Source organism: Tamandua tetradactyla, chromosome 2, assembly GCF_023851605.1.
Source record: "Tamandua tetradactyla isolate mTamTet1 chromosome 2, mTamTet1.pri, whole genome shotgun sequence".
NCBI lineage: Eukaryota > Metazoa > Chordata > Mammalia > Pilosa > Myrmecophagidae > Tamandua > Tamandua tetradactyla.
Window position 1 is genome coordinate 52,059,708 of NC_135328.1, and position 20,032 is coordinate 52,079,739.

General features: G+C 49.7%; 1 protein-coding gene across 1 annotated transcript; it reads right to left on the reverse strand.

The window, feature by feature from the left end:
* Nucleotides 1-18,077: 18,077 nt before the first annotated feature.
* On the reverse strand, nt 18,078-19,650 carry IER5L (immediate early response 5 like). Its single transcript, XM_077133556.1, has one exon. It carries the CDS (start codon nt 19,452-19,454, stop codon nt 18,255-18,257), a length of 1,200 nt encoding a protein of 399 aa, XP_076989671.1. The 5' UTR covers nt 19,455-19,650; the 3' UTR covers nt 18,078-18,254.
* Nucleotides 19,651-20,032: the final 382 nt, after the last annotated feature.

Sequence of the window (20,032 nt, forward strand, 5' to 3'; positions counted from 1 at the left end):
TCTTTCTGCTGAAGCTCATGCCCATGCAGCTGCTCTGGGGCCCAAACTGAGGTCTTAGAGTGGACCCCAGCTGCCCTGGGCTGTCCCTGGTCATGGCTTGAGAGCCCCCTCCATGTTCTGCTTCAGAGCCCATCTCTCCTGCACTAGCCCCAGACCCTGGCACTGTCTGAGGGACACCTTCTCCCACTGCCCGGTTTCTTTCAGGGAGGCAGGGCCAAATCACACAAAGCTGACAAGAGACAGGACAGTAATGACAGTAACGAGGATCCTGGCTAAAGGCTTGTATCACTTTGTGTCAATGTATAAGGAGGGCTTTACACGTCCCTGATGGAGTCCCCACAGCAAGCCAAGACCTTGGGCATCACCATTCTCAGGGATGAGGAGACTGGGGCTTGGAGAACTTTGGTGACTGCCCTGGGTTTCCAGTTCATGCTGGCAGCGTCAATCTGACCCAGGTCCTACAAGTGACATCAGGATGGGGACCTTTCTGCTGGGCAAGAAGACTTCCCTACAGTATTGTCAGTTGATCATGGCCAAAATGGATTCCTGGTTCTGGTCCCAGACCCCAGCAGCCCATCTCAGTGAACAGCAACCATCAGGCCTCAAATCCAGGCATCACCCTTAATTCCTCTCTTTTCTCCTATCCCCAAAGCCAACCCGTCAGGGGGTCCTATTGGCTCTCCTTCTAAATAATAAACCAAATCTGTTCACTTCTCTCTACCTGCACTGCAGCCACTTTTGTCCCAGCTACAATCAACTCTCCTTGGATAACTATGTCAGCCTTCTCTCTGGTCTCTCACCTCCACTCTGTAACTAGGATGTACCTGAGCTGCTCCAAGGTGAATTCCATGATATCCTTCAAGAGGCTTCTCACTGCAAACAGAAGAAATCCACTATATGATCTGTGCCCTAGGACCCCTTCCACTCTCCCCTCACCCCCTGTGCTCCAGTCACTGCCCTCTCCCTGGTCCTCCAAGATGTCAAGCTTATCGCTACCCCAGGGCCTTTGCACCCTCTGTTCCTGCTGATTGGATATCTTGGGCCCCAGGCTGAGCAGCCAGCTTCTCTGGTTGTTCAGGTTGCTCAAAGGCTGCCTTCTCAGAGAGGCCCTCCCCAAGTTTTCTGAGTTGCTGCTGAGAAACTCTCTCCCCACACCAGCCATTCTCTATCCTACCCACTCTGCTCAATGCCTTTATGGCACCCATGATCTGAAATTTTATTATCTGTTGACTTATTTACTTGATTATCGTCTGTTCCTCTCACTGTCATGTAAGTTCTGCAGGTCAGGAAACAGTCTGTAGCAGTCACTATTGAGCTCCCAGTACATGAAACGGTGGCTGGCTCAGAGTAATAGTTCCTGATAAATATTTGTTGAATGAATTAATGAATAAAAGTGAGTTCTCTGTCCCTGGAGTTATCATAGGAAAAGTTGGATGTCAGGTGCTGGATGGAGACCTGGGTGCCAAGTTGCCCCTCATCACCCAGGGGCTGCATCGGGTATTACCCTGGCATAGACGACAGTCCAGAGTCTCAAGGTCTGAGGCTTTGCCATTCTGTGGTTCACTCCTAAGCTTAGATGGCATCCTTGATGAGACAGGCCAGACTATGTGGACTTGGCATTGGGCAGATTGAATTTGAAGGATGTTCCCAAGGGTGGAAGGCAAAGTAGCAAAGAGAGAGACCAAGTGGGAGCTTGGGGAAAAGTGTCCCCTCTCCTGGAGCCTGTGTGCTGAGATGCCAGTTCTCCTAGAGCCCAGGGTCAGTCCAGATGGGTTGTGTCCTCCATTGCCTAGGCCCTGGTCTCTATGACTGAGAAAGCAGGCAAAGACCTTCCCTTATCCAACTTGGGCTCTGTCTACTCGCACCACCTACTTCTCAGGCTACCTTCCTTAACCATCCCATAAGGCCTGCCTCGGAGATAGGACTCTAATCAGATAACAATAAAGACCTCCGGAAGCCCCTTCGTCTTCACCCTGACTTTTTGTTGTCTGCCCTGCTTTCCCTCCCCACTGCTCTTGATAACCTTCAGATGTCACCTGCCATTGCAGAACAAGGGTACAAGTGCTAATCCAAACACTTAAGGCCATCCTGGAAGCAGTTGGTCCACCTTGCTACCTTCTTTCCACACCTTTGAGGCCTCTCTCTGGAGCCTTTCTCCCCATTTTCCCACCTACACTGATGGAGACGAGGCCCATCCACAGCCATCTTTCCAATGCCTGCCTGACCCACAAGAAGCACCATTCAACCAACAAAATTTTATTGAGTACCTACTATGTGGCCAAGCATTGTTTTCTCCAGGTGTTGGGAACAGAATGGTGGACTGATCAGTTCCTGACCTGTGGAATTTACATTCTAGTTAAGAAGACAGACAAATGAAGAAATAAATATACAGTAAAACATCAGGCAGTGATAGAATCTATGGAAAAATGAAGGTGTGATGGAGGGATACTATTTTAGAGGGGTTAGTCAAGGTGACATTTGAGCAGAGACCTGTGTGAAGTGAGAGAGTTAGCCAGGAAAGAGCTGGGAGAAGAACATTCCTAACAAAGCAGACAGCATGTGCTAAGGCCCTGAGGTGGAAACACATTGGGGGAATGGTGAGGAGGAGGCTTGTATGCATTCAATGCTGGAGAGAGTGGTGGGAATGGGAGAAGAGGTAACCAGGCTACATCAGGTATGTCCTTTGTGCTGGTCTGAAAGGATTTATGTACCCTAGAAAGGCCATGTTTAATCCTAATCAATCTTGTGGGAGCAATGGTTTCTTCTAATCCCTGTTCAGTACTATAGAGTAGAAACTTGATTAGGTTATCTACACAGAGACGTGACTCAATCAATTGTGGGTATTAAACTTGATTAGATGGAGACATGTCTCCACCCATTCTATGTGGGTCTTGATTAGTTTCCTGGAATCCTATAAAACAGGAGACATTTTGGAGAGAGTTCCTTTTTTGAGAAAAAGGAGAGAGTTGCAGAACCACGACAGAAGGATGAAAGAACCACAGAGTCTACCAGCCAGTGACCTTTGGAGATGAAGAAGGAAAACGCATCTCTGGGAGCTTCATGAAGTAAGAGGCCTGAGTGAAAGCTGGCAAATACTGCCATGTTCTCCATGTGCCCTTTCAGCTGAGAGAGAAATGCCAAACGTCACTGGCCTTCTTGAACCAAGGTATCTTTCCTTGGATGCCTTAGATTGGACATTTCTATAGACTTGTTTTAATTTGAACAATTTCACAGCCTTAGAATGTAAACTAGAAACTTATTAAATTTCCCTTTTAAAAAGCCATTCTGTTTCTGGTATATTGCATTCTGGCAGCTAGCAAACTAGAACAGCTTTGCAGACCATAGTAGCAGAACTTTATATTTTGTCCCAAGTGGAATTGGGACTGGTGCGCTGGAGTTCCTCAAGCTGGCTTGTGAAAGCTGATTGTGCATATATCTTTCCCACTCCACATTCAATGATGTCACATTGGCAGCTTGAAATTGATCAAGGTGGGAGTATTTACACCACAGAAATCAGCAAATGCTACAATTAGCTCCTCCTCCCCAATGAGTTTTAAACATTTAACTACTAGGAAGTTTTGAGTCATGAAGTGTCATAATCTGACATAAGCATCGTAAACTGTAAGAATACGGAGAGAAGAATGGGCAGTAGGAGGGTAAGAGGGAATTAGGAAGACCATTTAGGAAGTTAGTGCAGTAGTCCTGGTGAGAGGTGATGCTTCTGTACCAGGGGAGCACAAAGGCCATGATGGTGAGAATAGAAGGTTTAGAATCTATTCCAAAGGGAGAGCTGAGAGGAATTGCTGACAGATTGGATTTGGGTTTTTGAGAAAAGGACTCGAGATAGTTCCAAAGTTTTTGGCCTGAACAACTTGCTGGATGGTCATGCCAGTTGGGAAGGGAAAATCTCGAAGAGTAGCAGGGATTGGGAGTGACTCTTAGAGGTTTCAGACAGATAAGCTCTCAGGTGCCCAATACCCCAAGAAGAGAGTTCACACAGGTGGGGAGCCCCAGGCTGGCATTCAGGGTAGAGGTCCCAGCTGGAGACATAAAGTTGGGGGTTGTCAGTGGGTTGATGTCCAGGAGGGGTTGGCATGTAGTGAGAAGGGGGCTAGAGGCTGGAGGCCTGGAACGCCACAGCATTTAGAAGAATGGGATGTATCCAGCAAAGGAGGCCAAGGAAATGTGAGTCAGAAGGGTAGAACTGAACTGCCCTCTCCTGATCCATTGATATTCTATAGTCTTTATTTTTTAAACTAAGCATGAACAGGGTGTATAAAGGAAGGACAATGGTGGTTTGTACCTGTGCAGCTCCCTTTCTCCTGGATAACAGAATCCTTCTTACCTATGGTGACCCATTAGAAAAGGTGACGGTGGGGCTGATGGACCTCCTAGTCCTAGGGAGGGACACATGCCCCAGACCTGGCCAATCAGAGGGACCCTGAGCCTCCTTCCACTGTGATTGGTTCAGGAATGAGCATGTGACCCAGGCTGTGCCAATGAGATCCTGGTACTTTCTGATGGAGCTGAGGGGGAGACTGCCCCTTTTGCCAGGGTAGCTAAGCTGCTGAGGTGTTTGGTTGGGATGCCAATGACCCGACTGGCTTACTTCATAGTGGCTTCATACTGTGTGGGGCCTGGTGAAAAATAAAAATGTGGGGACTTGTGTTCAAAAATCAGGAAAAAGTGCCAATAAAGGCACATAAAGGAACCAGGGTGCGTGGGAGGTTCAGTGGTAGCATGCTCGCCTTGCATGCGGGAGACTCGGGTTTGATTGCCGGACCTTGAACCCACCACTTAAAAAAAAAAAATTAAAGGTACATAAAGGAGGACTGTGGGAAAATGGCTGAGTAAGATGCTCCAGAACCCTGTCCCTCCACCAGAACAACTACTGAGCTGGCAGGAACCCTCTAAATCAACTATTTTGAACTCTGAAGGCTAGTGGAACACTGTGCAGAACCCAGGGAAAGGGTATGAAACAACCAATGGATCAAAGAAGAAAGCACAAGAAAAATTAGCAAATATCTTGGGATGAATGAAAACAAAAACAAAGTATATCAGACTTAAGGATGCAGTGAAAGTAAGGCTCAGAGAGAAATTTATAGCTCTTAATGCTTACATTAAAAAAAAGAAGAAAGATCACAAGTCCATAACCTAACTTCACACCTGAAGAAACTAGAACAAGAAGAGTAACCTCAACCCAAAATTAGTAGAAGAAAGAAACAGTAATGATTAGAGCACAGAGGAATGAAATAGAGAATAGAAAAATAATAGAGAGAACCAATAAAGCCAGAAAATTGGTGTTTTGGAAAGATCAATAAAATCAACAAACTTTTAGCCAGACTGACAAGGAAAAGAGAGAGGAGACACAAAGAACTATAATCAGGAATGAAAATCAAGTACTATCCACCTTACAGAAATGAAAAGGCTTCTCAGAGGGTATTATGAACAAATATGCCAGCAAATTATAAAACCTAAATGAAATGGACAAATCCCAAGAAACATAAAATAACTAATCTGACCCAAGAAGAAATAAAAAATATCAACAGACCTACAATAAGTAAAGAGATTGAAGCAATAATTTGAAAGCTCCCCCAAAGAAAAGACCAGACCAGATGATTTCACTGCTGATATTAATTAATTAATACCAGATATTAATGAAGATTTAACACCAATCATTCTCAAACTATTCCAAAAATTAGAAGAGAAGGGATTACTTCAAAAGTCATTCCATGAAGCCAGCGTTACCCTGATACCAAAGCCAGATGGAGAGAACCAAGGAAAAAAAAATTACAGACCAACATATCTTATGAATATAGATGCAAAATGTTTAACAAAATACTGGCAAACTGAATTCAACAGTATATTAAAAGGATTATTCACCATGATTAACTGGGATTTATTCCAGGAATGCAAGGATGGTTCAACATAAGAAATTTAATCAATGTAATAATCACATTAATAGAATAGAAGAACGGAAACATAATCATCTCAATTATTCAGAAAAGGCATTTGACAAAATGCAGTATCCTTTTGTAATTTTAAAAAACACTCAGAAAACTAGGAATAGAAGGGAATTTCACAACATGATAAAGGGCATTTATGAAACAATTAAAGCGAATATCATACTCAATGACAAGGGACTGAAAGCTTTCACCCTCAGATTAACAGATAAAGATTTCTGCTATCAATCACTGTTATTCAACATTGTACTGGCAGTTCTAGCCAGATTAATCAGGTTAGAGAAAGAAATAAAAGGCATATAAACTGGAAAGGAAGAGGTCAGAATATCCCCATTCACAGATGCAGTGATCCTATATATAAAAACTTCCAAAAAATCCATAAGAAAACTACTAAAATTAATAAACAAGTTCAGTAAAGTTGCAGAATACAAGATAAATATACAGAACTTAGCTGAGTTTCTATACACCAGTAATGACAATCTGAAAAAGAAATCAAGAAAACAATTCCATTTACAATATTATCTAAAAGAATAAAATACCTAGGAATAAATTTAACCATGGAGATGAAAGACTTATACACTGAAAATGACAAAACATTGATGGAAGAAATTAAAGATCTAAATAAATGCAAAGACATCCTATATTCATGGATTAGAAGACTTAATATTGATTAGATATCAATATTGCCTAAAGCCAATGACAAATTCAATGCATTCCCTATCAAAATTCCAGCAGCCATTTTTGCAGAAATGGAAAAGCTGACCCTCAAATTCATATGGGAATTGCAAGGGGCCATGAATAGCCAAAACAACTGAGGGAAAAAAAAAAAAAAGAAGAACAAAGAGTTTTACATTTCTTGATTTCAAAACTTACTCAAAGCTACAATAATTAAAATAGTTGATAATGGCATTAGGATAAACATACAGACCAATGGATTAGAATTGAGAATCCAGACATAAATCCACGTCTGACTAGGTGATTTTCAACAAGGGTGCCAGGTCACTCAATGGCAGAAAGAAGAGTCACTTCAACAAATGGGGCTGGGACAACTGAAAATCCACATGTAAAAGAATGAATGTGGACTCCTACCTCTCACCATGTACAAAAATCAATTGAAAATGGATCAATGACCTAAGTATAAGAGCAAATACTATAAAACTCTTACAAGAGTTTTCTTACAAGAAAACAGGGAAATATCTTCAGGACCTTATAGAAGGCAATGGAGTTTTAGATTTTACAACATAAAGCACAAGCAACAACAACAAAAAACAGATAAAATCGACTTTATCAAAATTAAAAACTTTTGGGCATCAAAGGACATTATAAGAAAATAAAAAGACAACCCACAGAATAGGAGAAGATAGTTGGCAACCATAGATCTGTTAAGGTTTTGATATATAAAACATATCTTTATATCTGGCTATTCTATACCTCAACAACAGAAAGAGAAACAATCCAATTAAAAAATTGTCCAAGAATTTGAATAGATCTTTCTCTAAAGAAGATATTCAAATGGCCAATAACTATATGAAAAGCAGCTTCTACATCATTAGTGATTAAAAAAATACATTATATGAAATAATTACAATAAGCAATTTCATGAGACAGAAAGCAGAACAGTATTGATCAGAGTTGTGGAAGGGGGAATGGGGAGTATGGTTTGAGTTTGAGTATTAGTATAAATTTTGGTTTGAGATGATGAAAATAATCTGGATTTGTGGTGAAAGTTACACCAAATTGTCAATGTATTTAATGTCAAGGAATCGTCCACTTAAAATGGTTAAAGTGATTTTTATGTTACGTATATTTTACTGCAATTAAAAACAAATAAGTTATATATGGAAAAAAAAAAGCTCATTTCAACGCATGACCTCTTTTGAATCCGTCTGCCTTTTGACTTGTCCTGGTGTTTTAAGTTGCTATTTAATGTCATTCTGGGTAAAGAAAAATGAAAATGTCCAATGCTTAGAATGAATTTTCTGTTCTTCTTCATATTGTGCAATATCAGTTGTAAATGCAGAGTATTTAATTCATATGTAGAATCAATGAAATTGCATAATTCCTCTTTTGTGGCTCTTCCTGCAAGGTGACTGAATTGGTCAGAAAACATAAACACAAGTCAAGAACTTTAAAAGGAGGAAGAAGGACCATTCTCCCCACAACCCCAACAGGCTGGGGCCATGCAGACCCTTACAGGCACGTGACCCTTGTCCATCCTGTTTATATGGTTGTTTAGGTCTGACAGCTGCTGGGTGACTCCTCCTGCCAGTCACCAGACTGATGTGCTGAACCCTGGCTGTCCGGGGGTCTTGGAAGTCGAGCCAGGCTGTTACCCTTCCCAAAGGCCTGCTGCCCTAACCCACAGTAGAGGGATGACCTCCAAGGATCTCAGTTCCTAGTCTGGGGTTGGGTGAGAACCTGGACACGGCCTCTGGCTGGCCGCCAAACATGCTGTGGTGCTGCCGACCCAGGGCAGTCGTGGCTGCCACCATGCCACATGACGCTGCTGGACATGTTCTTCTGATCCCAGCCCTCCCTGTGCCTGTGACTAGTCCCTATGAAGGCTAGAGGGTGGCAGTGGTCATCAGCTGGGGACAGGGAACAGCAGGCCAGGCAGGACCAGGGTGCCAGGGGATGGGGTAGTGGGTGGCCAAAAACCTGTACCACCAGGTGGTAGGAGGTGGGGCCTCATGAGATTGTAGCTTCAAGCCCCTGGCACATACTCCATTGTCCCATCAGCCTTCATTTACAAAACACAGATTTAAAGATAAAAATATTAAGATTTGCAAGATGGCAGCTGCAGAGCATTAAACCCCAAACATAAATTTCTTCTGAGCACAGAGCCCTGTGGGACTACACTGGTCTCATATTCATGAAACTGGCTGGACCTAGCCAGTGGACATTTTGCTCACACCACAAAGAAAACCTAAGAGGCCAAGGAGAGTAGAAAAGGCCAAGAGATGAGAGCGCTAGCCCTGGACGCATCAAGTGAGCGTCTGAATCCAGCTCCACTTGAAGCTAAAAGATATGTGGACTTCCCAGTTGCTGAGCCAATAAGCTTCCCTTTTGCCCAAGTTAGTTTTAGTTAAGTTTCTGAGGCTGAACACTACAGGCCCCGTAGAGAAGAGGTCCAAAACCAGGGGGGTTGGACATCTTTCTTTGACTTAGAGAATCTTGGAAATTTCTATCTGATCTGAAGGTCTGCAGGTCGCTTAGAGGTCTGTCACCCTCCACGTATGGATCCATTCTGATGTCCCGGTTTCAGGCCTCAATTTCTTCCTTGGAACAAAGGGAACCTATATTTCCCAGCCTTCCCAGGTCTCCCCAGGCTGGTTGATGTGGGCACCAGAGGAGACCCTCAAGTTCCACGTGGTGGGGTGTGTGTGGAATGTCCTGAGAGGCTGCTGAGAATCGGGGAATGAGAGTGGGAAGGTGTACGGATATGTGCAAGAAGCTCTGGAATTGAGAGCCACAGGGAGAGGAGTCCCAGACCGAGGGCCATGGGGGTTGGGGAAGGACCTGACTGGAGAGGACAGACTGGGGCAATTTCTCACCATCTGTTTTCCCTTCAAGCCATTGCCCAGGATGAACAAATAGGTCCATCCAATCATTCATTTACCCACTCATTCAATCACCAAGTATTTATTGCTCTCACCACTATGGAAGGTTTTTTTAAATTTTTAAATAAAAAAAATAACAACAAACAAATACAAACATTCTTAACATATGATCACTCTGTTCTACATATATAATCAGTAATTCACAATATCGTCACATAGCTGCATATTCATCATCATGATCATTTCTTAGAACATTTGCATCAATTTTGAAAAAGAAAGAAAAAGAAAACTGAAAAAAAATTCATACATACCAGACTTACCCCTCCCTTTGTGGAAGTTTTAAACAAAAGTTTTAAAACTTTTGAGTAAATATTGACTGTCAGGAACAGCCAGCCCCTGCAGATGCCCAGACACTTTCCCAGGGGTTAACATTTTGTAAAACCTGAGTGCCAGCTTATGGAAAGACAAAAAAAATCCAACACAGTTTATAGGACACCTCTTCTGTCCCCTAATCCCAGAGAAAACAGATCTTGATAGTTTCCTCTGGAAAAAAGTCAACCTTCTCACTTCTTCAGTCATCAGTTGTGTTCAACAGGAAAGTGTCAGTGGGAAAACTTTCCTGCATTTTGCTAGTGAAAAGTTAATATCGAAGCAGAGCTGACCAGTGACAACATGGCAGTTGTTGTTTATTGGGCATTTACTGCATGGCAGGTACAGTGCTTTAGAAACCTCGGTGCACAGGAGGGTACTCTTAAGGGCACCCTCATTTTGCAGACAAGGAAATCAAGACCCCAGGAGGTGAACTGAAGAACCCATTGTCATGTAGAAAGTGGCATAGATGGGTGTGCACTCAGGTCTTTGAGAGTGCAGAGAACCCGCCGGGAGCCATGAGCCTGGGCTTTGCCCTGAGGGCCTGGCCTTATGCCAGCGATCCCCGTTCACTCACCTATTATTCTCCCACTGCGGGCCGGGAGTTCTGCACAAGGAACCCTCATGTGGCCCTGGAACCCCACTGCCATCCTCCCTCTTTGCTGAGAGCCCTTTGGATGGGTGTGTCCATGGGGTTCAGTCTGCCAGGAAGAGGGACATACTCCGGATTTGCCTGGAGCCCCACCCGGCTTGCCAGCACGGGGAAACTGGTTGCAGTAGCTGACCCGGATTGTGTTTATACTGGGTTATCACTCCCCCATCCCCGCCCCACTCCTCCCACTCTGCTCTCCCCTGTCCTATGTCCTAGGGAAAGGAAGGAATCTGAGTTCCCGTAGCCCTAATAATTGCTACCATTTTTTGAGTGCTTGCTGTGTGCCAGGCACTATGAGAAGTCCCTTCATAAACTGTAAATGAATCTCTCCAACACCCTCCCAAGAGACTGAGTCTCAGAAATGTCAGGCTGCTCGTTGAAGTCCTATGTGGATTTGAATAGGATTTGAATTCAGTCCACCTGGGCTTTCATCTGCTGCATTTAGAATTCGACCCAAACACCTCACGACAGTGACCCCGGCCCTACCTTCCTTGCCCTCTGCCTCAGTTGCGTGGGTCTTCTTTCAGTTCCTTGAATACGCCAAATTATTCCTAGGTTTAGCCTTTGTACTTGCTGTTCCTTCTGCTCGGAATGCTCTTCCACTATTGTTCCATCCAGCTGGTGTGGTAGAGATTTCTTGTTCTCAGCCACATACGGGCCACCTCTCCCTTCCTGGCACCCAGGAGTGCTGTCTTTCCCAGGCCCCTTGCAGTGAGGACAGTGGGCTGTAAGCATAAGTGAGGACAATCACTTCCAGGCTGAGACTCTGCGGAGAGCCCTTGTGGGGCCCTCCAGCTCTCCTCCTCTGCCATGGTGATTCTGGAAGTGTGTTGTGATGGAAGTAGCCTGAGTCATTCCATGGAGGACAGCTCCCTAGGAGAGTTGTCTGACTTAATCAGACTTTGCCTGGTCAGGAAATAAATCTATGTTGTCTTAAGTCTCTGCCATTTGGGAGTTAACTTGTTACCTTAGTATAGGGTACCCTGGCTAATACAGCTGGATCTTTCAGGCCTTGACTCAAAAGCCGCCTTCCCAAGGAGAGCCTCTTTGATCACCAGATCTAAAATGGTGCTGCTCCCTCCACAACAGTCATGTCGAGCCCACAACACTTTTCTCATTGTTTATTGATCTACTTGTTCATTGTCTGTCTGCCTACTAGAATATTAGCTCCATGAGGGCAGGGCCCTCATCTGTCTTGTTCACAATGGCATGTTGGTGCCTAGCACAGAGCCTGACATATATAATGTTCAACAAATATTTGAATGAATGAATGAATTTATTGAACGAATAAGTGAAAGGGGTAAATGACCACGCTCCTGGGTGGATGTGGACACTGATATTGCCCCCTGCCTTTTTCTAACTCTGATCAGACCAAAGTCTCAGATCATCAGAAAGCTAGAGGCGGTGGCTGCTTTTTCAGCTGTCAGAGCATCAGAGCTGGCACAAGACCTTACTTTTTGCCTCTGTATCTCTCAGGATGAGGGAATATGGGCCTGAGAGGGAAGTGATTCATCCCAGTTCCCAAAGTAAGTCCGCGGCTAAGACAGATCCAGACCTTGGGCCTCCCAGCACCTCGTCCTGTGCTGTTCCTACTGGGCTTTGCTGCTTCCTCTTTAGTTTTAGCCCAAGTTGCTAAAAATATTTCCCAAGCACTTTTACCTCTTACCACCTACCCCATCCTAGAATCTAGCAACTCTGAGCAGATCATCCTGTGATGACTGGTGGGTAAGACTGGGCCAGCACATGGGTCAGAGATGAGAATATACAAGGAGGACCTCTCCAGGACACCCCTTGACAACATTCTGGAGAAGTGCTGGTCCTTCTATCTCGCATTTCTCTTAATAAAAACCAAATGCGGGGAGGGTGACGTCTGGTTAATCAAGGCTTCTCAGATGAGCATTCTGTTTCCTGGAGCCTACCCCAGACAGGTTGGATGTGGCTGCTCCCTCCTCTCTGCTCCACGGCAGGCTGTCCATTCATCGTAGCACCTGCTACATTGCATTTTTCTCTGAAAAATGTACTGTTAATTTTTTTTCTTCTAAATATAAAAGTGATACATGCTCATTACAGAAAATTTGGAAAAATATGGAAATGCATGAATAATAAAATAAAGGTTGTCTGTAATCTATACCCTTCCACCTAGTATGATCTGTTTCAACATTTTCAAGCTTCTGTTCAGCCTTTTTCATTTGCATATGTCAATAGGTAATACCTGCACCCCAGATGTCGCCAGGCCCCACCAGCTGGGAGTGTAAAGGTGACCCTGTTAACCTCAGCGTGGCCCCTCTCCCCTTGCGTCCTGCTGACCAGCATCTTGGTCTCTCCTCAATGCCTGTTTGGTTATCTCAGGGAGTCCCTGGAGGAGCCAGCCAAGATCTTTCACTTTGGCCTCTTTGCAGATGTTCACTGCCCTGAGTCCCCAGTGGTTGGCCCTTGCCACTGTCCCTGTGATGGAGACTCCAGGGAGAACCCAGACCTCTGACCTGGGGTTTCAGCCTCTCCTCCTCTGGTGATCCTGACTGGCGAATCTGGGAGGCACCAGATGGCCTTGGAGTCCCGCTATTCTGCCAAGAGGAAGGAAAGCGTTCCTTTCCCAGCACTGTGCTGGCTGCATTTGATCATTCAGGCCTCAAAGCAGCCCCACCTGGGCCCTGGACTTCCCTAAGTCCCACATGAAAAGGCCCCTGTTAGGGTGGCTTGCAGCCCCTCTCTGTGGAAGACCTTTTTGGTTTCTCTATTCAGTACCACCATTTTCTGAGAAGAGCACCCTTTTTCTGTCCACTTTCAACATAAGCTTCCAGTGGGGGCTACCAACCACCCTTCTCCTTGACTGAAGACTTGGGACAGGACAGAATCCTTCCCTGGGAATTTATGAGTTGAAAATAAGAGGCCAGTCCCTCTTGGATAATAAAGCTGTGAGATGGGAAGCCAGGAGCTGTCTCCTCCTGCTGCAGAGAGAAGCAGGTCTGCAGGAGAAGGGTGGCACACTTACATCCAGAAAAGAAAGGCATACAAGAGAAGACAGCATCCCCCAAATTTGTTCCTGGATCCATTTGTGCCTGTACTCCTGCCTACCATATAGTTTAGCACCAGGAGCCAATAAATCCTATCTTTTGCCCCAGCTGCTTTCAACTGGGTTGTTGTCTCTGTCCTGGGTGGGGTGGACCACAGACACCGCTGTCCTGTGTGCTTCTCCATCTCTCACCCTTGGGACCCAGAGCATGAAGCATTGGTGGGGGGCGGGGAGGGAGCTCTCAATCTGACCAGATCCCAGAACCCAGTTTAGGCTCAGCTGGAACTTACCCATATTGTTACTCAAACAACATCAGATCCATCAGTGAGCTTGCGCTGTGATGATATGTTATAAATGCTTCCCCACTAGACTGTGAGCTCCAGCAGACAGAGTTTGGGCACTTCTTAGCCGTGTGACCTTGGGCAAGTTTTCTCATTTCTAAAACAAGGATGCGAACACTATCTACGTCACAGGGCAGTTGGAAAAATTAAGTGAGTTAATCCACAGAGAGGGAGTTGCTGTTTCTGCAATCTGCTGTTGTTACTTGCTATTATTGTTCGCTCTGGTAAGCCCGGTGCTGTAAATGTGGGTCGAGAGAATGGAAGAGCCAGGAAGGCCCGGGTCCTACTGTGTACCGCACCAGAGGGACACAGGCAGGCACACACACACACTCTCACTCTCTAGCTCTGACACATGAACATACACACGTCAAAGCACCCAGAGCTCATTGCCCTGCTCAGCGGCTCTCCTGGGAGCCCAGGGCATCCCCAGCCTCCGGCTTCTCTGGAGGGCAGCCTGCAGCTCTCTGAGCCTCTGGGCTGTCATCCCAGCAGCTCCACGTGGCTGAGAGCGTGGCTTGAAGTCTGGCTCAGCCCTACACCACGTATCAAGGGCAGCAGGACCTGTAGTGTCCTAGGAGCTTGGAGAAGTGTGTGTGTGTGTGTGTGTGTGTGTGTGTGTGTATAGGGTAGCTGGTTAACCTGGGGGTGCTAAGGACATGCTGGGAGTTCGCGCTTCTGGAGTTGATGTTTTCTGGAAGCTTTCCCTTGTCGCTCCCTGGAGTCCCCAGTCTCTTTCAATTCCTCCACTTTTCCAAGCAGCAGGGTACCTTCCTGACTGGGACTCTTGGAGGGCCTGGCTTCGTCGTTTTACTGGAAAGAGAGGGGCTCATCTGAGGACCTGAGTTGGATTCCTGGCTTGACTGCCTGGCTTTGTCCTCATTTTGAAGGACTCCTATGGACAGGTGACATGTGCCACCTTCCTGCCCCCCACTGCTCCCAAGACACCCAGTCTTTCCTTGTGCTTTGCACGGAGTACTAGTTTTTCTACATGTTCTGGGCTGGCATGTGTCCTAAGGGACTGTGAGTGGCGTGAGAATGCTGCTTACAGCGTCATGTGGCTGGGTGTGGCAAACAGTGTGGCATGCAGCATAGTATTAGGGTTGTGCAGTGTGTTACTGTTTTGTATGATATGTTGCAGTATGTGCCATAGATTGCCAGTGAGTTGTATGGTCAAGCATTAACCCTTTGCTTGCCTGACCAAGGTTGACTGACCCTGAAAAGATAAGGATGGGGGAAGGCATCTCTTTTCTGCTACTGGCAAGGCTCTCCATCCCCATCCCTGAGCTCCACTGGATCCCCGTTTGCCTGAGTCTTGTTGCACAGCTAAGCTCAGAAAAACTGGCAGAGGGGAGGAGAGCCTTGTACGGGGTCCAGCTGAATTCAAGCTCTTATTTCGCAGCCCACGGCCCACACTCCTTTTCCAGAGGCATCCCGATGTGGTGTGGGGAGCTCCCAACCCCCTTGGCGGTTCTCTCACGGTGCCAAGTTCTGCACTTCCAACAAAGGCGGCGACCACGTGCACCTTCGTCGACGCAGGCCTGGGTGGGTACGTGTGCTGCCCAGGAACCCCGGTCCCCGCCAAGGCTGGGTCCCGACGCCGCGCTGTGCCCCCGGTGGGGGCCGCGCAACCGGCTGCAGTCCCCCCCCCCATCACGCCCCCCCATCATGCCCCAGCTCCCCAACCCAGGCCTTGCCTCGCCCACTCCCAGGCGCAACCGCTGCAGCTCCGTGGAAGCGGCGCTAGGGGGAGCTCTGGCAACTGGCTTGGTGGATTGACTCAAAACCGTGCATCCAACAGCTATTTCCTTAGTCTTGAAGGAAAAAAATGGGGATGGGGGTAGACGCACTGTTCCCCCTCGCCAGCAGCAGAAGACTCTTCCCGTGGGAGGCCGAGAAAACAGCCTCGGGGGTGACAAGGTCTTTTCTCCCCGTAACACACGCCTTTAGAGTCATCTTCTTCCCTCACCTCCACCGCGGACCTTCGCGGCCCCCCCGCATTCTGGAGCGTGTCCCCGAGAACTTCGCCTCGCGCAACACCGGGACCCACAACCCAGAGGACTCCTGGAACTGGCTTGCATCCGTCTCTAGGAGTCTGGGGTGGGAGCTTTTCGGCGGCAGCCCCTCCTCTCGCTGCGGGAGGCAGGAAGGCTGGGATAGGGGTATCAGGCGCCTTGCCGGGTGGAGGGGAAGCTCGTTCAGAAAGGGGAGCACGCGGGAGAAAGAGAATGACAGACACCGCGTCGGGGGAGACCGAGAGAGACACTACTAAACTGAGCAAGCCGTCCGTTTCCTTTAAAAAAAATTCCTCGGTTTTTTTTTCCCCCGGGTTTGCTTTCCTAGCCCCTTTTTGCAAAGCTGGAACCGCCCGGCGCAGCCCCGGGCCCGAGCCGCGGCTCCAGATGTGAATTTGGTTCCAGTGGGGAGAACGCGAGCTTCCTCGGGGCCTTGGCACATTCTCCCACTCTGAGGTCATTCCGTAGGTGGTCAGAGGGGAGAGCGCGTCTGAAGCCTTCCTGCCTGCATCCACTGGGGAGGGAAGAGAGGCGGGAGGGAGGGAGAAGAGAGAGAGAGAGAGGGGAGGGGCGCGAGGAGGGAGGGAGACGTCGCCAGCACACCACCAAGTGGCACGGAGCAGTGATAACAAACTCAACTTAAAAAAAAAAAGGGAAAAACTTCCCCAAGTTGCAGCCAGAGACTCGGCGGACGTGCGGGGCGCAGGCGAGGGGCGGGGAGTGTGGGTGGCCCAGGAGACCCCCAGGCATCCCCCGGCTGTGCTCCCCGGCTGCGGAGAGCCCAGACTCTTGGCCTACCAGGCCCTGCCGCCCTGACCGGGCAGGAAATCTGCTGGACGCTGGCTCAGCTTCCTGCTGGAGACCATGGGGGCGCCTGTTCCCGTAGGGGTTGGTCCTGCTGGGGAGTGGGAGCACGGGGCGGGGGGTGGGGCTTGTGGCAACCCCATTCCACCCCTAGCCCTGCAGACGTGGGCAGATCCCTCCAGCCCAGGCCCGGGAGAGCTGGGATTTGCATGGGGTCTCTCCTTGCCCCACCCTCCTGACCCCCATCTTCCCCATCACCCCCAAGCCGCTCTGAAAACAAGGCACCACCATCCTCTATAATCGACTTTTTATTAAGATTATAAATTTAAACAAATAATCTTAACAGTTTTACCCGGTGATATACAATTCAGTATGCACAAAAATACAAGAGGATGAGGGAGAAGGGCCAAGAAAGGAAGGGTTGGCAACTTGTTTTGGGGTCCCCATGGTGCTGATGGTAAAGAGCCAAAGGGCTTGCAGACGAACCCCACCTTTTTACAACAAAAGGTTTCAAAATTAAACAAAATCAATCGAGCTGAAAACACAGACGGGTTGGTTTCTCACAAGCTCGAACAATGCAGATTTCATGAAATGCAACCGAAGGCTGAACCAAGACAGTGCAACTTAGAAGCACACGCACAAACACCACATCAGACCAGGAACTTAGTGAAAAGTCTCCAACAGTCGGCGGTCCCGGCCCCTCCCTCCCCCGGGGCCGCCGGGATCCAGGTGAAGGAATGGACTTCCTTTTTTGTTTAGTGAGGACCGCAGTGCTGGGCATGATGGGAAATGTAGTCCGCCGTGTCCGCCCCCCCACCGCTTCCCCAAACAGTGTCCGAGAGTGTCGGGGTGTCCTGCGTCACCCTCTAATCCGGGAGACGGGCGGGGGAGGGGAAGAGAACCCAGCTAGAGGGGCGGGGAGAGGAGGGGTTCAAGACGCCCGCCCCGCGAAGAAAAGGAAAAAAAAAAGTTGAAGTGTTTTCATTTCTGCCTTCTCATTTTGAGAACTTTGGAGGCCGCCCCCAGAGAGGAAATGTGACCCAAACGTCCCTTTCGGAGATAGAATTTGCCTTTGTTTTTCCTCAGGATTTCACAAGACCCGTCCCTCACCCTACGGAAGGACTAGGGAGAACGGAGCAGCGGGCTTCTCGAGTCTGACAACGGGTTGGAATCGACGTCCAGGGCCCCGCACCCTCCTGCGCTGCGCCCCCGGAGCGCCCCTGCGGCCCGACACCTCCTTCGGGCAGTAGCTCCTCGCTAAACACTACTGCAATCACTACAATAAAAAGAAAAAAGAACAGGAGAAACACAAAGCATACTTAAATAGGCGCTTTTTCTCTTTGCAAAAATAAAGTCCAAGATCTTAGATTTCTTTTTCTTTTTATTTTACAATTTATAAAACATCAACCGCCTCCCCTGCTCGTTCCAGCTCAGCCCGGAGTGGCCCGTCTCCCGCTCGCTCCCTTCTCTCGCCCCTTGGCCGAGTCTTTGTTTGGCCCTAGCCTCGCGGGGCCACGGGACCCCGTGCCCTCGGGGGTCCCTAGAAGGCGACAATGGCTCGAGTCCAGGCGCCGAGGCTGGCAAGCGCCTGCTTGGCGCACAGCTGCCCGTTGAGTGGCGGCGGCTGCTCGGAGGAGTCCGGCTGTCGGCTCACCAGCCCGGAGAAGCCCGAGCCAAAGATGGAGATCAAGTTTGAGATGTTGGACGCGTCCGGGGACGAGTCCGGGCAGAAGTCCTCGAAACGGGCGCGCTTGCAGGGGGCGAATTGGGCGCCCCCGGGAGGCTCTGCCCCCAGCTCGCCGGGGTCCTCGTCGTTGTCGTCCTCCTCCTCCTGGCCGGGGTAATACTTGCGCTTGCAGCCGGCGGCGGGCGCCAGGCCGGGTCCCGGGGCGCCCTGGCCACAGCAGGGGCAGTGGGCGGAGGCGCAGCAGTCCTGGTGCAAGTAGCCATTCTCCACTGTGGTCACCACGTGAGTGTCCAGGTCCAGCACGGTGGTCTGACTGCTGCAGTGCACGCCGAAGTCCGAGGGGGCCGGGTACGCGCTCCGGTAGAAGCCGGGAGAGGAGGCGGGGGCCGGGGAAGCAGGCGGGGAGGCGGCGGCGGCCGGAGGGGCGGCCCCTGGGGACGTGGAGGGCGCGGAACAGGCGGCCGAGGCGCGAGGGTCCCGCAGACAGACCGCGGCAGGCGCGGGTGGAGGCAGCGGCGCAGGACCCGGCTGCAGCGGCTCCAAGGGCTGCCCACGGTGGGGCGCGCCGTGCGGCGGCTGGAGCGCGGCGCACCCGGGCAGCTCCGAGAGCGCCCCCGCGCAGCCCGCGGGCGCCCCGGCCGCCGCGCAGCCCCTGGGCGCCGGGTGCTGGTGCTGGTGCAGCTGCTGCTGGAGGTGCAGCTGGTGGAGCTGGTGGAGGTGGTGCAGCTGGTGCCGGGTGGCCGGTTCCCGCGCCTCCGCGTCTTCACCGCCGCCAAGTTGGAGCGGGCCGAAGTCGGCCGCGCTAGCCGGCATGCTCGGTGCCGCGTACGCGAGGTGCTGGAGCTGGTGGTGGGGCGGCTGCTGCTGCTGCTGCTGCTGGCGCCGGTAAAGCTCGGCGTAGCGCTCGCTCAGGTAGAGCTGGCGCGCGTTGCGGAGCACGTAGGACACCAGGAGGTTCTTGTGCAGCTTGATGCCGCCGCGCTGGGTCCGGGAGCTGTGGATCTTGCGCAGGGAGATGCTGATTAGGCTCTGGGCGTCCAGGGCGCACTCCATGCTCCCGCGGAGACAGCGGCGGCAAAACAGTTGCCGCCGCCGCTGCTGCTGCTAACGCCCCTGCTATTTCTACCTCCTGCCAGCCTCCGGGGCGCGCCGGGTATGGGGAACGGAGCCTGGGTCAGCGGGTCGGCTGCGCTCCGAGAGGCGCCACCACCATGCGTTGCGCGCCACCCGCGGAACCGTACTCCCCAGACGGCGCCAAAGCAATGAGCCTCGGCCGGCCCCGGCCCCAGCTATTTAGCCGGCTGCCCGGGCCCCGCCCCACACCAGCTGAACCAATAGAAACACCCAGAGCCTCCCGAGTGACAGGCATTGCCCGCCCCGGAGCCACCCTGCTGGCCAATCAGACCAAGGCGGTTCCTTTGTGCTATTCAAATACCGAACTGGCCCAGGGCCGCCAACGCCGCGGCTGCCTCGAATGTTCTCCTGGGGCCGCCGCGCCGCGCCGGACTCGGAGCCGCTGTCTACAATATGGGTCGCCTCTCAGCGACCACGTTGGATCTCAAAGCCGTCCCGGTCCTGGCTCCTGGGAGCCCGGAGTCGGCTTACCTGCGTGCCGCGGTGACTGGCTCCAC